General features: G+C 38.9%; 1 protein-coding gene and 1 pseudogene across 1 annotated transcript; both read left to right on the top strand.

The window, feature by feature from the left end:
* The first annotated feature begins 315 nt into the window (after window positions 1–315).
* Window positions 316–13239, top strand: LOC111335124 (adhesion G protein-coupled receptor L3-like). Its single transcript, XM_088747816.1, has 20 exons — window positions 316–437; window positions 1760–1855; window positions 4143–5042; window positions 5397–5611; window positions 5708–5767; window positions 6269–6476; window positions 7214–7318; window positions 7674–7761; window positions 8060–8150; window positions 8245–8294; window positions 9462–9588; window positions 9678–9781; window positions 10036–10138; window positions 10243–10393; window positions 10504–10585; window positions 11028–11094; window positions 11221–11303; window positions 11460–11580; window positions 12067–12108; window positions 12212–13239. Exons 2-20 carry the CDS (start codon window positions 1783–1785, stop codon window positions 12377–12379), a joined length of 2838 nt encoding a protein of 945 aa, XP_088603942.1. The 5' UTR covers window positions 316–437; window positions 1760–1782; the 3' UTR covers window positions 12380–13239.
* LOC148736884 (uncharacterized) lies at window positions 13165–15085 on the top strand (annotated as a pseudogene).
* The last annotated feature ends 2709 nt before the right edge of the window (window positions 15086–17794 follow it).

The raw sequence follows: 17794 nt of genomic DNA on the forward strand, positions 1-17794 counted from the left end.
CTCGAGGCAACGCATTTGGGCCCTAAAAATGAATTCACTGTTAACTGGCTAAATAAACAAAGAATGCTAGTCAGTAATACTTAGATCTTTACTTTTAGCCCCGGGCTACATCATCAAGAAGAAAATATAGTTTTCGCTTTGTCATCACGCATCCCACGTTATTATGTTAAAAGAGTTGGAAAATCTGTTCTGGAACAGTTTCGTACCAGTTTTATTTGTTTTACTTAAATTTTAAACGGCTACAAAAGGCATACTGCGTCTTATTTTCGCGGAGACAACTGACGTCAGTCGTTTCTATGACAATCAATTTCCCGCATAAAATGCTTGCAATTGCAATAAACAGCTGTTTCTAGCTCAAAACAACACTTGCTGTGTGACCTGTCAAAGATTTCCAAAAGATAACAATCAACGAAGCCTTCTTCAAGGATACTGGCAAGGTAAATTTGTGGCGAATCAAATGCTATAGCAATTTTGTTAAGAGGTTGCGTTTGGTTCAACTAGATTCAACTTGGCAACAGATAGTGTTTTTATTTTCCTATGAGTATTTCGATATTATGCGTTAATATTCGCTACAGTAGAAGACGTAGTCTGAATTGCAGCGTTTACGCAAAACCGTATTCAATTATGAGCAAGAAGTGAACGGAAAAAGAAGAACCAAAAATATATCGGTGTTTCGAAGGTTTTTGCGAAGTAAATGTCTCTTTTACGAAAGCAAAAAATACACTTTCGTGCAAAACAGCGATAGGAACATCAATAGAGCTCTTTGTTTTCACGATGGCAACCATTTTTTCACAAAAATGCTCCAACTTCACCGTTATTATTTGAAGTTTATGTTTTTTCCTTGTTTTCAGAATTTTCCCGGAAAGTTTTAGAAACACCAACGGTAATGAAACAAGTGGTCAATTACGAAAACATATATCAACATATGTCATGTGAACTATCATGTACGTGTTCAAGTGAAGATAAGAAACCCGCTCATTACTAGTAAAGGAAAGCATTAGCCCGTTAGTTTTAGACGATTAAATCAAACAGAGTTTTTTGACTTACTATGCCCAATTTTTTATTGACGAAAAAATTAATGTGTATCATTTAGAAAAATTTGTGGAGTATGAAAAAAAAACAGGCACAGTCTGTGGCTTTGCACCACTAAGCCGATATAGGTGCTAATATTAATAAAGAGAAAAAATCTTCATTGATAGACCCGTTTTCAATGGAGTTATTATTATCGCGAAGTGACTTCTGTTATGCTTACGCTCTGAAAAGACTTAAATCTTTGTAAACTGGCTAAATAAACAAAGGGTAGCAATGATCATTGATGAATTTTTGTTAGCATGACTACTAACGAAACTTAATATCTTTACCCTGAGGCTACATCATTTAGAAAAAAAAAAAAAAAGATTAAAACAACTTTCTGCTCTGTCATTACACGTCGCGTGCAACCCTATGGAGAGAGTTCTAAAAGTTATGCTGGAACACTTTCTCGGAATGATAATTTCATTTTGATCATGTTTGTTTTCCCTAAACTTCAAACGGGTGTTAAAAGGAGAAATGCGAGTACATTTTAACCGGAAAGATCTGATGTTGACGATTTGCATAATGGTCAAATTGCCGCATATGCCTACACTCAAAGCAGCTGGCTCCAACTAATCTTTCGAAAAGTTGTGAAAAGATAATTCTCACAAGCCTTTCATACCGAGAAAGAACATTTTGAAAGATCTTCAGCGACAGCAAATTTGACTAAAGTTTTTCTTTGGTTCAGTTGACAGTTGCTCAACGCATACAATGGAAAAAAAAATGATGATGACCAGAAGCTGCCATTTATGGGGAATTCTCGTGTTATCAACAACTCTCCTGAGTGAGTACGAAAGTTGTTTTCGAAAGATTTATATTCTTTAATATATATCATAAGTATACCCGGATGAGCCGAGCCTATGGCTCTCCGAATAGTGTTCGCAAATAACAAAAAAGCAAAACAGATAAAGAAAAATTGATTGAAACCACCTGAGAGCGCTAGAACTAGAATGGTGTTAATTAAACAAGTTTGCCCTTCATCACAGTTGACAAAGGCGACTTCCATTAGGAAGCCAATACAAATGATTTTAAGGGATATGCTTCAAGGAGCTAATTTAGCAATGTATTCCTAAGCTCCAACCTTTTAGTCTTATTTAACTCACGAGTCTTTCATAAAATATGTAAAGTTCTTGCGCAAATACGCAAATGGTGATGGTATGATTTAAGCCCAATTTTTCACTTGAAATGACATGCGAACTCTGGGATAACCAGTAAATAGTGGTTAGCGTTTGTGAACATATGAAAATCATATATGTGAACTGCGGTTAAAGAAATTACTACGAGAACGATCTTCGCAGTTATAAACACTACTTAAGCAGTAGGGCCTGAAAAAAAATTCCAGGCCTGTGCGGGATTCGAAACCATGACCTCTGCGATACCGGTGTAGTGCTTTACCAACGAGGAGTCAGCTTTTCAAAACCTCTCATAAATCAACGATTCTAGTAGCTGAACAACTATATCTCTAGTCTTATTTTAAAATGGTACAACGTATTTTTTTCTATTCCATTTTCAATTTTTATTTTGGTCCTAAGTAGCTACATTGATTTATTTTTCTTATGAATTCAGTCGAATAAACAACAGTGGTCAATTCAAGCTGTTTGTCAAAAATATTTTTGATACTCAGGGATAAAATAGGCGATATGCAGAAATATACTTGGTATTTAGAGATAGCATATTTCTAAACATTTATGTTACACAGCTCAATTATGGGAGCACGGCGTCATTCTTTACTCTAGCCTAGAGACACCTGCAAAATGGCACAAAAAGAGGATATATTTCTGGGCATAGTGATGATGCATAATTCATCGTACTAGACCCCTGGAAAGGAGCGGCCTATCCTTGCAAAAAGTAAATAGATAAACATATATATATGTATATATATATATATATATATATATATATATATATATATATAAAAAGTGTGACTTGTGACGTGTGACTATATATATATATATATATATATATATATATGATTATAACAAACTGGTTCAAGACTTGTAGATTAAAATCGAGCTTTTGGCATGAATAATAATGTTCCTTTCGTCGGCGGTGATGTTGTCAAAATCAGATGCGAAGTTGAGTGCTTTGTTTAGGAGATCTAGGTTGATGTATAGATAGAATTCTTCTATGTCGAAGCAGATGAAGCTAGAAAGGCGAGAATTGTACTAAAATTCCCAATCAACAATGAGACTGGGACCTTTGATGCCCGCCCAATTTGAAAAAATTATCCGCATTAATTATAGTTTATTCTTTTTGTGGAGTGAAATTCCTGGCGCTTATTCAAGCCTTCAAGTCAACGCTGGTTCCTTAACATTTTCAGTGGATTCGACAATTCTTCCATTTCTTTTTATTGTGATAATTTTTTGCGTAGTAATTACTGTGTTTATTTGTATGTGTCATCACGCCCCCTATAAATCTATTTAAGGAATTTGTAAGTCATTGTATTACAACTGATGAAGGTCTCGGACCGAAACGTATTTTATTAAACTTTCTTAGACTTGTTATTTGAGTATATGTCTTTCTTAGCTCGAAGTTGTCCGTCCTCGTGTACTACAATAGTTTGCCTATATATATATATATATATATTGCGTTACAAAAAAACGATCGAAGACTACGCTTTCATCCCCACGGGCCGGTTTCGTGATTGTTCACTCATCAGGGGATTTTCTTGATAAGAATATTCGTAGCCATCGCTTATATACTACACAAATTTGCATAAGAGGCGTGGCGGTAGAATTAAATGCGTTGTTCGGTTATTACGCATGCATGCGCAGTATCGATTCGTTTCTGTGGCGGCATGAGGACACGAGTTCATTATGCTCACTGAGTGATGATAATTCAGGTCGGCAGCGATACCACACAACAGAACGTCTAATAAGATATAGTACAACATGTTTATGTGCTCACTTTGCTGTAGCGGTAAATTCCATGAAAACTATAAGCTTGTTATATTCAACAATTGCCTAAATCTTTGTACCAGCGAAAGTCTTGCCTGACTCTTCTTGTCATAGTTATTGTCATGACTGGTAATCATCATTGGTGTTACTTTATGTATTTATTTTTTTTTTCAGGCCTTGGGTTGGGCGATGATGCATGCAACCAAAATATATGTACATCGGATTGTCATAATAATAATAATAATAATAATGCTCCTTGCAATTCACTTCAGTGCAACAGTGGCAATAACTCTTGTTTTATGAAATGCAAGACGACAGGGTGCAAACAGAATTGCAACAATGCAGTTCAATTATGCGAGATGGATCTGGAATGCAGCGAAGGTGACTGTGAACAAATTTGCAATGCTAAAACATGTAAACTGAACTGCAGTGGAGGAAAGTGCAAAAAACAGGAATGCTCTGATAAAGTAAAAATATGTGAAATGGATCAGAAATGTGGCGAAGGGGATTGTGAACAGACTTGCAATGCTAAAACATGTAAACTGAACTGCAGTGGAGGAAAGTGCAAAAAACAGGAATGCTCTGATGAAGTAAAAATATGTGAAATGGATCTGGAATGTGGCGAAGGGGATTGTGAACAGACTTGCAATGCTAAAACATGTAAACTTAACTGCAGCGGGGGAAAGTGCAAAAAACAGCATTGCAGCAATGGAGTAGAAGTGTGCAGCATGCATTGTAACGCTATCGATTGTACACAAACGTGCGACAGTCCCACATGCCACATGGTAAGAAGCTGGCCTAACAATCCTCAGGGTGAGATCACATGTTGTGGGAGTGGTGGATGCTGTGGAAGTCTCATGCCCAAGTACGACTCATTGCCTTTCACGAAGGGAGTCTTTCATACCCGCTGTGACATAGGTAAACATTGCAGGTGCACTAAATGTCTAAATGGCTCCTGCAGCACTTCAGACCTATACATCTCGAATATCATCACACCTGCCTTTTCTACAACAGATCAAGTTTTCTCAACTCAAATTCCAACAGTGCAACGAACAGGAAACTCCTATACCTGTTGTGAGTAAAATTAACTAAGTGAATTTTAAATATAATACTTTTTTGTGTTGGAGTGTTCGCGATTCTTCATATTAACTTTTTTTTAATGGTTCATACTCTTATGCTTTACGATAAATTTCCAATTTTGGTTTTAATTTCATTTTAATAACTTGCTTTCTCCTCAACATCCAGTTGTTTTGCAATCATAGTCGTTGTCACGGTTACCTCTCCTTTTACCATCACCATTACCATCGTCTTCAGCATGGTCATTAGGTGTAGAAGCATCAGAAACAGCAAAATCAGAGTCAACCCCATCATCAGAAATAATATCAACAAAACCATCAATATCTTTATTATCACCTTCTTTATTGATAGCAGCAGCAGTATCGTCATTAGGTGTAGAAGCATCAGAAACTGCAGAATTAAAACTTAATCCATCATCAGAATCAGCATCAACAACATTATCAGTTTCTTTGTCATCAACATCATCATCGCCAGCAGCAGCATCGTTATTTCCGTCACCATCGTCATCTCCGCCATCATTAAATTGGAAAATTCCGTCATTGACATCGGAAGCAATGAAGAATTTGGTAGGTACATGAGTATTGTAATTCCTCTTTCTCTTTGTAATTATAATTTTCATAGCCTCTGGCAATCGCCAACGTTCTTGTGTTTCTTCATCACAGGCAAATCATTCTATTTCTAAACTCACTGAAATAGACATCAAGAGAAACAATTCGTTGAAGGTATGATTGCATGTATTGCTCATTTATCACATGATTATATAATCTTTAGAAATTGTATATACAATAGTTTTAAAAAAATTACGTCTGCAACTAAACGCAGCAATTTCGCAAGCTTCAAAGGTCTTTTAAACATAGAACGAAACATAGGAGTTTAAGCGCGTCAATGAAAATTGAAATAAAATGTAGACAGGGATACCTCTTCTAAAGAAGGGCAGCTCTTTCACTTCACTATAATGATGATGGTGATTAATTTCGATCTTGATCTGTCAAAAAGTTTTTTTTCTTTCTTAAAAGAGAGCCAACGGGACTGCGAGTCTCAACTGAGAGCCATTCTTTACTTGCCAACAATTACCCTATCAATCCAAGCCCTATCAATTACCAATATTATCACCTTGGTGGAATTTTTTATCTGTAACTTCCAGCTGCTTTTGTTGGGGTAAATGTATTGCCAGGTACTTCAATTCATAATAACATTACTAAAGAGTATTTTTGTCCTCACAGGAGGCTGTGCGTGTATTTCAACACTTCACCGATAACCTTCTGAACATCACGAAACCCCATGCAGGCCAACTGAGTAATAAAGAAGATGAAACAAAAATCGGATCCATCTTTGAGGTGGCAGTCGCCTTCGAGGAATTTGCTCTTAATTATGGTAAATACCATCTGAGTGGAACGAATCCATCTGCAAAGACCATTAGTCAAAACATGGGTGAGTTGAAATATTCAGATATTTTATGATTGATTAACTAGTGACTGACTAACTGACCTATCGACTAATTGAATGCTCTGTCTACTGCCTGGCCGAAAGAAATACATACAAATGGAAGCCGTAAGAACACAGTAAGTTAGCCTGTTACTCGTCTCAAAGGTTAGTTGAAGTAGGTGCATCGAAGAAAGTGGTCGATTAATTATTTGGTTTTGTTCGTGCTGTTTGTTTCTATTTCTTAACATACCAGAAGAACAGTATATATTAAATTTGGGTCAAATAAATCCGGATCACGTTTAAGTTTTTGTAATGTTGTAATGCTTTCCAGATCTTAGATCACGCCTCTACGAGTTTCTAACTCAAGATAAAAGTAGCTATTCATATTCAAAGAGAACAACCTTCTTTGAATCAACAATTACATCATGTAAATCTAAAACTATCCTTATAATTTTCACATTGTCACGTTTTCTGTTGTTACTAGCTTAATTAGCATGTACTTATAAATTCAACTTGTAACGCTTTGTTAATCAACTGAAGATGACAGAGGTTTCTGTCGAAACATGTATTTTAAACTCAAAAGTTTTGTCGTTTTCTTTAAATTTATGTGCGTACAAAATAAAATAATATTAAAAAATGTTAATAATGATAATAATAATAATAAAACTTCCACATATGCTAATGTTATCTCACAATTCCAATCATCATCTAACATTTAGTCTTCTCCTTCTTCCTTCTTACAGTTGTGGCCATTCAAAAAGGTTATCGCCATGGGACTGACTTCTTCCTCAAGGAGGAAGAATGGCAAGCTAGTATTAATATTTCTGCAAAAGATTTTGCTGAGAATGGTTTGTGCTAACCAAATTTTTAACTCTAAATTATACAATATCTTGTTTTGGATTTTGCTCTATTATTTATTCTTTTACGGTTAGTCAACAAGCAAAATTTAACTGAAAATGGTGACATAGCTTAGAAAATACAAACGCCCAGATAAGTCGAAACCCATCGTTAATTGCACTGGTAAACCCGCAGAAAGTTCGACTTTAATGACCTAGTTGAGACGTTGGAGGAAAACTCGAAAAATGTGCAAATCACTTGCGTCTGGCTCGTAGCGGATTTGGAATACGTGTAAAGCTGGACTAATCTCATGGTATAGGGTTATACAGAGGACATTTTTATACTGGCTAATTTTTTTATTTTTAGGGTCAGTGGTTGTTGGATGTGTGTACAAAGATCTCCATGAATTACTTCTGAGAAATAAATCCATCGGGAAAGAAACTGATGGTTCAAGGTGACGTTAAAGGATAAAATATTCAAAAATTAGTTCTTGCCTAACGTGTTTATATTGAATGGCCCACCTTTTTTAGTGCGTCTCAAGACAATATGCAATGGTTAGGTTGCTCTTTAAACTCTGAAAAAAAACACAAAAAGAACTTACTTTTCATCCACATATTTTATAAAACGGAGTTCTCCAATATGAAGTTAAGGGGTACCACAATGCATTGCAACGAAGCTTGACACCATACTGAGGTACGTTTACTGTAAAAACAACATGAGTAATTTTTAGAAGGATTTAATTCTATTTACAGGTACGTGAACAGTAAGATAATGACAGCAGCTATGGATCCCAAGCCTGAACAACTACGGCAAGATGTCATCTTGAGGTTTAGAAACCTAAAGGTAGCAGTATGAACATCGAAAGATAATTTCGGATCGTATGTGTTGTGTTAGTTGGCTTTTAAGGGAATAACGTAATATAAAAATATTTTTATAGGTTGTTGAAAAAATAAAGCATTGCGTGTTTTGGAGTGGCTTCAAAATAAGGTAAAGCATTTATATGATTTACGATTGGTTGAAAGAGCATATTTCATCAGAACACAAAGCTCGTAGCTAAAGTTTTCGCACCATCTACCAATTTGTATGATGTCCGAGGATTACTACTGCGTTTCCCCCTACACTTCTCTCGTGCTCTAGCCGCTTCCTGCTTGCTTTACCAAGGGACAGAGCACAGCCAAGGCTTCTTTATTTGTTGAATACATTTATTTCCTTAACATGCTTTAATATCATATATTTCTTCAGTCCAAAGTTGAGTGTAAGAGTTGGAAATTATCACTCGAACAATCTTTCGCAATGTAATTGTTATCCTGGTTAGCTCAATTGGTAGAGCGCCGGACTGTTGTGCGGGAGGTTGTGCGGGAGGTCGTGAGTTCAAATCCGGCCTGACCAACACTCAGGGTCTTTAAATAATTAAGAAGAAAGTGCTGCCTTTATAATAATATCTGCAAATGGTTAGACTTTCTAGTCAACTCGGATAGGGACGATAAATGGAGGTCCCGTCTCACAAGCCCTTGTATGTGATAAAAAAAATGTGTGGAAACGTTAAAGAACCCACACACTGTTCGAAAAGAGTAGGACACGTAGTGCCTGTTGTTGTTGTCTATCTTTGTGTAGTGTCTATCAAATTTATGGGGAGGGGGGGGGGTACGGCGCCTTTGAATATCGTATAGAAAAGGCGCAATATAAATAAGGAATTCATTCAGGAATTCATGATGTCAGATTGCATTGTCAGTGACGATTCTTGACGTTTTGATAATCTGAGGTGAAGTCTGACCGATCAATTCTCTTGACCTGGGCTAAAATTGTAATCGACCTAAAACTCTTTATCTGGTTAAGGTGGTTACCATATTCTTGCTGTCATTGAGCTTAACGCTTTTACTGCCACCGACTTTCAGGGGAACACTTCCGGAAGCTTTATACGTTGTTGTTTTTTCTTATTTGTTTCTGCTACCAACGCTATCTTTATTTGGAATACACGTTTCTTTTTGTCTTCCTACAAGATATACCTTTTCGTTAGTTAGTATCACCGAGAAGATACGGATGGTTTTTTTCTCTGAAATACCAAAACAAAGGCAGTCAAAACCGTAACTGATGTTTGAAACCCCGATTTTTTTGTATAAGATCATTATTCTCATCTGTAACATAATTTTTTAGTCCAGACGGGTTTTCAGAGAAGGGTTGTTTTGTGGATCCATCGAATAGCAACTCCGAAGAGACAGTTTGCAGCTGCAGTCATTTGACTCATTTTGCTGTCTTAGTGGACTTCAGGGGTGGCACAAAGGTAATCTTTTTCTTAAGTTATTTTCAAGTAATAGGTCCGTGTGGTCAATTAATGTATCATCCTCTTTTTTATGTTTATTTGCGCCACAGCTCTCCACCAAGGACATAACTATTCTGGAGATCATCACGTACGTAGGATTGAGCCTTTCTATTATCGGAATGCTATGGACAATAACTCTGTATTTTTTCCTCACGTAAGTATTGTAATCAAAAGATCGGGAAAATACATTAATAGATACATTTTTTCACGCCGACTACAATTGGAAAGGCCTAGTTGTTAATTAGAAACTAAATCTGCACAGCAGGTTGTGGGCGTCTCTCGTTATCATTGACTTTCAAAGCTCACCTGCGTACTGTAACTAATCTCTCTTGCTTCCTTCCACGTGGTTTTGTTTTTTTTTCTTTGTTTTTGTTTTTTGGTGCTGTATATTACTTTTTATTTTATCAGAGATGTCCGTCAACCTCTGTCTCAAATACGCTTAAGCCTTGCCGTGACTTTAGGAGCTGGACAAATAATATTTCTTACCGGAATAAATGCCACAGAAAACAAGGTTGGCAGCTTTTCTGTTTTGTAGAATATATTCAAAGATAATATAATCGAACAAAACATGAAAATAACGACATATGTTGCTGTTTTCGTTTCCTCTTTGTGTAGGGTGTGTGTGTCACAGTAGCAGCTCTTATGCAATATTTCCTGATGGCTGCTTTCTGTTGGATGCTGGTCGAGGGAATTTATCTCTACCTGTTTGTTGTAAAAGTTTATAACATCAACACCAAGATGCACATGTATCACGTCATGTCATGGGGTACTTTCTTTTTACGGCTAAACTTACCTGATACATTCACTGTTGTAAATTATGTTTTTAAATATATGAATCATTTTAAATCACTTTTTTGCTGTAAAATTGTGTAATAGGTTTGCCCCTGGTTATGGTGGCCATTTCACTGTGTATCGCTGCTGGGAAAGAAGGGATACAAAGCTATACCAGTGACAAATTGTAAGAGGCGCACCTTTCTTTCTCTTTTTACCTTGTATTTCTTCTCTTACATTGTTAATTTTGTTTCCTGAAGTTTTGGCTCTTTTTATTAATTTGCTTTGGTATCCTTACTAACTATTCTCAAACCCCTTCTCAAAAGGATGTCAGTATTGTCAATTTTTCCAGATACTCTGACCAAGCGTGGGCAGAGAAGAGGAAGAGAAATTAAAATGAACAATCTTCCAAACACTTTTAATCAAATTATTATTTAGTCCATATATTTATTTTTTGTCACATTCCCTTTTTTCTCCATAATCTTCCCTTCCGATCGTTACCCTATTCTTATCATCACATAATCATAAAAATGCAATATCATTTTGTACATTCTTAAGAACTGGAGTTCGTATGTTCACATTTTTAATTTTACCTTAATTTTATTTCAATTTTCCTTTCTTCATTTTAGCTGTTGGATGTCTTCAGAGAATAACCTGATTTGGATATTTGTCACATTCGTAATTACAATTGAAGTGGTAAGTTTCTGATACGGGTTATTAATTTTTTTCTTCATATCATCGTTGGTGATTTTAGTATATGACTTGAAATGTGCAACACCCATACCCTAATACAAAAATTTTCAATAATTTTCTCGCTTCAAGATCAACTTGGTGATACTCGTACGAGTCATTAAGGAGATGAGCAGTATGCAGCCAACAGGAGACAAGCAAAGTCAACAAATACGGTGAGATGGAGCTTTTATATTGAACAGAACTGTTTTGATATAATTTTGATAGTTTACGTCTAGCTGCCTCAAGGTTTTGTTGAAATTGATCAGGTTACCACAAATGTTTCTAGCGGTGATATGCATTCTATTAACCCGCATGTTTTCGTCCCTCAGAATTGGCATTAGAGTATGCGTGGTGATGATTCCCCTTCTGGGTGTCACGTGGCTATTTGGTTTTTTGTCGCCATTACACATAGCTTTTTCCTACATTTTTAACATCCTGAACTCTACACAGGTGAGTATTAAATATTATCATTTCATAATTTTATATATGAACCTATCCATTTTCAGTGTCTAGATCACTTTATACTATAGTGAACATAGTACGCATCGTCTGATTGGTCAATTCCGTTTGCAAGCGGATGGTTAATGAAGTTATAGAGTTTGGCTTGGGATTTATGAGCTTTCCTCGCGTTGTGACAACATCCCGTACGGCTCTTTTCACGTTTATTAGGGCCCGGGAAATGCGTTCTATCGCTTAGCTATAACCAAACATTTTACTGTGATAATATGAAACTTGTAATTTTGAACCAGACAGAACAGAATTAAATTAAAGTTAAAAAAAGAAAGCGATTCCCCTGTTTATGAGATTCTCACGACTCCAGAAGTAATTTAATTTCTTTGGTTTTTTTTAGACCTATGGAAATAAAACTTTAATGCAGTTATCTCCGGTCATATCACAAATCACAATTTATCTGAAAAACAATTTTTTTTGTTCAAGGGTTTCCTCATTTTCGTTCTTCACTGTTTGCGAAACAGCCAGGTAAGTTAACTTGAAAAATCACACATATGGTGTAGAGAATGTGGTTTTTAAACTTGAATATGCATTGGAATTTCTTTTTCTTACTTTACATGTCTATCTGCAGATTCGAGAGCGATTCAAAAGAAAGGTGAACACCATTTTTCCATCTATAAACAGTGGAAACTCCACAAAGAAGAGCTCACAGATTAATCCAGGCGATGTTGGTGATATGTGGGTAGCTGAATTGCAGTCTTGCAATGATTTTGAGCTCAGTGAAAAACCCTCAACTTGAAAGAATAGATTCGACAGCGCGAGTACAAAAGTCAACTGTCTCACTGTTTAATACAATCATTCTGAGCACGGTAGTTAATCTATAGCGATTATTTATTTTCGATCTGTTAATAAAATGTCGGTAGTTGCGACTGCACCATTAGCTGGGTAAATAAATCGTTAATAAGATGTTAGTCACTTCTGATATCGATCTGGATCAAGGAATCTAATTCGATGATAAGGTAACTTGCCAAAGTCGGTAGCCTTTAACGGTTTTTTTTTTAAGCTAAGTGCAAGAAAGGTAATTTTTTGCAATGAAAAGTATGTAATTTTTTTACTATCGTAATAATATGGTAAACTTCGCCTTAGAACAGAATATTAGTGTATCTGTTCCTCTTATGATTGCCCCAGACTTTTTAGTTGGAATGTGGCGGAAATTCACATGACGTATCATGTCGAGGCTGATTACGTCTTCAAACAGTGCTCTGTTTAACTTTGATTATGATACGTATTTTATTGTCTCGTCTTTGAATTCTATTATTCAATTCTTTTTAACTAATTTTGCACGATGGTGTCACCTTTTGTTAATTTTTGAGGAGTTAAACTCCCTGTAAAATACCAAAAACTATTTGCTTTTGTAACAATAGTAGTTACAGCTGACTAGTAAATTTATTCACGAAGAAATGAATGAATAAATAAACGAATGAAATAGTTGCAAAAAAAAGAAAAAACACAAAAAAGGGACAGTTCTCTGAAGGATCAGTTCCATCGCTCAAACGTAGTACTGTTGCCCGTCACACGTCACGCATGTTACCCGTCAGTCTTGGCAGGCTTGTTTTGATCTTCTGTTTTCAGTTCGCCATTAAACTACACGTGCTTTTATTCTCGTTGTCTGCTGTCTCTGTTCACGGCTTATTACATGGTGTTAGGAAAGGCGTAACTCTCGCCTTCGTTCGATTATCTCAACCTCACTTGTTTTACGTGTTTTTTTCTTCGCATTGGTGTCCAATTCGTTCACCTCTCATCATCATCGGAAAGGACAGACCGGTCTTTGATGCGACGTCTGACGATCGTCGATGTGCGTTCAAGTTTTTTATAGCGAACTTTCGCGACGTTTGTATTATGGAAGACTACGTGGATCCTACTAAACTTGTTGACAGCAATGAGTATTGGATTGCTGCGAGGCGGCCAAAAGTTATGGCTGCTCTTAGACGAGCGTTTCCCCCAGCAGAATGAGACGTCCTGACCGTTACCATCGATGCTCAAATTGCAGATGGGGACAAAGGGCATCCTGCGAGATGGTTGACCCAGCTTTCAGAACACTACCTCGGCGAAGAACCTATTACTCAAAGTACTCATAACTTTCTTCGTTTACTCAAACAGGAACCGGGTATGAACGTTCAAGCCTGGCACACGCTCGTTCACCTCGAGTATCAGAAATGCAATTTCTCACACAAGTGGATGATCGCCTTCAAAGAGATATTTTCATCATTGGTCTAAACGAAACTTTTATTAAAATTCGCAGTGATGTCATTTCTCGAGAAGACATGTCAACACTCACTTTCACTCAAGTAATCTCTAAGGCTCGTGATTTTGAGGCTGGACTCAACACGGAATTCGCTATCACCAAACACCAGCTGGAAGAAGTGGTCCATAAAGTCGCCCCTGCTGGCAATAAGACACCACATCGCTTACCCCGACGTCAACCCCATGTTCAGCCTGGCGTGATTTCCTCCTCATCTTGTCAATGGTGTGGAAAGGCTACGCACTGAGCCAGGCGAGACTACCCTGCAGCAAATGCTACTTGCCATCGTTGTGGCAAAAGGGGCCACTGGCAGCAAGTTTGTCGCTCCTCCTCTTCAGCGAATACCGTATCAGAATCACTGGAAGCCCATCCTGTTAACTCACAATCTGCATGCGTCATCACTCACGAGGTCCTTCATGTGCACTCCACACCTAAAGGTATATTTGTTAACCTAGACCTAGACTTAGCATCCTCCAGCCCCCACCCACTTCGCTTCCAAGTTGACACCGGATGCTCCTACAACACCATCCATACCAGTTATCTTCAGCAACTGCCAGAAGCTAAGATCGAGCCTCTCACATCCGTCTGCTTGATTATTCCAAGAATGTCATCCCCACGCAGGGGCAAACTGCTTTACACTGCACTCATCGTAGCAAATCTTATGACATAGTGGTTCAAGTCATCACAGCTCAGACCTATTACGCTCCCCTACTAGGTCTCTCTGACAGCACACGGAGGGGAATTGTTAAGTATGACGTCGACACTATTCAGAAACTCGAGGCGACCCCAAGTTCTACTTTACCACCTCTTGGTGAGTTGAAATTTAGTTCTATAAAATTAGTCCATCCTCACCTTTTTGAGGGTCTAGGAGAACTGGGAGGGCCCTATTCATTAACTCTTGACCCTACCGTAAGACCCACTCAAGCCGCACCTCACCGTTATGCTACTCCCAAACTTGCAATCATCAAGGGAGCATTAGACAAACTGGTAGACTCAGGCCAATTGAAGCGTGTGAATGACCCAACCCCTTGGATCTCCAATATGGTGGTTCGTGAGCGTCCAGCCTCAACCACAAAACCTGCCAAAGTCCGTATTTGCCTAGACCCTTCGCAAACCATCAAAAAATCCATTATCAGGCCCCATTCCCACCTTAAAGGAAAACATTCACCGTCTACATCAAGCAAAAGTCTTCTCTCCGTTTGACCTAAAGGACGCTTTCCAAACTATTAGATTAGCAGACCAATCTTCTAGGCTGACCACAATGCATACTCCCTGGGGACACTACCGTTGGATTCGTCTCCCTTTCGGAATCAGTTCCGCGCCCGAGGAGTTCCAGCGGAGACTTCACGATCTTCTGTGTGGCATTGAGTGAGTAATTAACATTGCAGATGATATTTGTGTAGTTGGTCGCGGCGCATCATTAGCCTCGGCTCTGGTTGATCATGACCGTACTGTTTTGGAACTCTTAGAGCGTCTTTCAGAACACAATCTGAGACTCAATCCAGAGAAAGTTAAATTTAAAACAGATGCTGTCCCGTTCATGGGTCATGTCCTCATTTCTGAGGGTCTCAAGCCTAGTGCGTAGATTGTCTCTGTCATCTTTGACATGCCTTGACCTAAAGACAAAGCTGTTACCCGCCGCTTCATAGGGACAATCAATTACCTCTCCAAGTTCTGTCCTCACCTCAGCGAAATAGTTGGTCCACTACGTGAACTTACTCGCCTCAATCAGGCCTTCTTATGGGCTGACCAGCACACAGAGGCTTTCACTAAAGCAAAAGATTCAGTTGCTAAAGCTCCATGTCTTCGTTGATGCTTCCGACTATGGCCTGGGAGCTGCCTTACTCCAGCCAACCTCTTTGTCTTCAAACTCAAATGACATCCAATGGCAACCAGTTGCTTTTAGCTCCAGCTCCCTCACTCCCACCGAACAACGTTATGCTCAGATTGAGAAAGAGGCACTAGCTATTGTCCATGGATTCCACAAGTTTGATCAATTTCTTTTTGGCAAGGCTGATATAACTGTCCAGAGTGATCATAAGCCTCTTGAAACCATTTTTAAGAAACCTCTGGCATCTGCACCACGTCGTCTACAAAGTATGATGCTTTCTCTCCAACGCTACTCGTTTCGTGTAGAGTACCACAGAGGTGTGCCATTACACATAGCTGACACACTCTCGCGAGCACCTCTGCCTATGACATCTCACAAACAGATGCATGAAGAGTTTGTGTACCGTACTGAAATAAGATTCAACTCTCCCAACCTGTCTGGCTTTCAGGATGCTACCCTACAGGAGATCAGAGCTGCATCAAGCACAGATCCAGAGCTCACGGTTCTTCACCCTTTCATTGAGTCAGGTTGGCCAAATGACAAGGCTGCTGTCCCTGCCCTTGCGCAACCGTACTGGTCCACTCGTCATGAATTAACTAAGCGCGAGAACTTGTTTTTCAAACAGGATCGTGTCATCATACCTCTAGCTCCTCGCCAGAAGATTTCTCACAAGCTTCATGCTGCTCATCGAGGAACAGAGTTCACTCTTCGTCATGCGCGTAGATGTGTGTATTGGCCTCGTATAAATGATCAGATCACGGAAATGTGCAAAACCTGCGTTATTTGTGCTCGGTACCCTCATCAGCATGCTCGGGAACCATTAAAACCCTACTCTGTTCCCAACTTACCTTGGCAGCTGGTCTTACAAGATCTTTTTGAGCTCAATGGCTTAGCATATTTAGTTACAGTGGACCACTATAGTGAATACTATGAACTTGATCAGCTTCCCAGCATTTAGTCTTCAGCTGTAATTTAAGCAACCAAGCAGCATTTTGGACGTCATGGAGTTCGCCACACTCTTATCACTGACAATGGACCCCAATTCACCTCCGATTTATTCAAGGCATTTGCAATGAAATATGGTTTTAATCATATCACCTCCTTCCCTTAATGGTCCCAATCCAATGGTCGCGCGAAGCAACAGTGAAATAAGCTAAACATATTTTAGTAACCACTGCTGACGTGGATCTGGCCTTCCTTTCAGTTCGCAACACTTCGCCGACAGGACACACGTTTTCACCGGCTCAACGATTGTTTGGACGCACTCTTCGAAGTTATCTCCCACAAATCATATCCACTTTCGAACCCCTTCCCCCTCCCGGCCACAATGTGGTGGCAGAGCACATCCATCGTAAACTAAAGCAAAAACAAGCATATGACAAACATGCCGGGCCTTTACTAACTGAACTCCCTCCTGGTAGCCATGTTTACGCCAAGCCTCCCACCTCCTCGTCATCCAAAGCATGGATTCCTGGTCGGATAACCGGTTCTGCTGGTCCACGCTCCTACTACATCCAGACTGGCACCAAACAAGTTAGGCGCAATCGAGTGCAGATTCAACCTGCCCCACCTCAGGACCCAAGCTCCCTTTCCCCTACTCCTGATCGTAGCCTGACTTTACCGAAGAAACTTCGTCCGAACTCCTTAACTCCCACTTCACCGATACCCTCTCTTCATTCAAAACAAGTGGAACCTCCATCTCCATTACTCTTAGACCCGGATGACAGCGACACCACTTCCTCAGCACTGGAGAGCACACCAAGCAAATCAAACCAATCGTCACCCCTTTCAACACCAGAGACTCCATCAAAGGCATCACATCCCTTACCTGTTTTTCAGTCATGTGTACTATCCAGGACACCCCCTCCGCCTTGCACGTTCACTCCTCGGTCTCCTCTCTCCTTTCCAGTCCATGACCCTCCAAGCTCCCCACAAAGAACTGTTACTCGAAGCAGTAGAGTATTCCGCCCTCCTGCTCGTTACTGACTAGAAAGTCTCTCCAAACATTGTTTTTGTTTACTTTGCAGGTGATCTTTACCCTAAATTGTAGAGTCCTTCCAGTGCACCCTGGAGAAGTGAAA

Source organism: Stylophora pistillata, chromosome 2, assembly GCF_964205215.1.
Source record: "Stylophora pistillata chromosome 2, jaStyPist1.2, whole genome shotgun sequence".
Lineage (NCBI taxonomy): Eukaryota > Metazoa > Cnidaria > Anthozoa > Scleractinia > Pocilloporidae > Stylophora > Stylophora pistillata.

What these genes read in the sequence shown, in the direction of transcription:
- LOC111335124 (XM_088747816.1), top strand. Translation starts at nt 1,783, where the DNA reads ATGGAAAAAAAAATGATGATGACCAGAAGCTGCCATTTATGGGGAATT. An exon ending in TGGAGTGGCTTCAAAATAAG is followed by an intron (nt 8,295 to 9,461) that starts GTAAAGCATTTA and finishes ATAATTTTTTAG; the next exon opens with TCCAGACGGGTTTTCAGAGA. An exon ending in AGCTATACCAGTGACAAATT is followed by an intron (nt 10,586 to 11,027) that starts GTAAGAGGCGCA and finishes TCTTCATTTTAG; the next exon opens with CTGTTGGATGTCTTCAGAGA.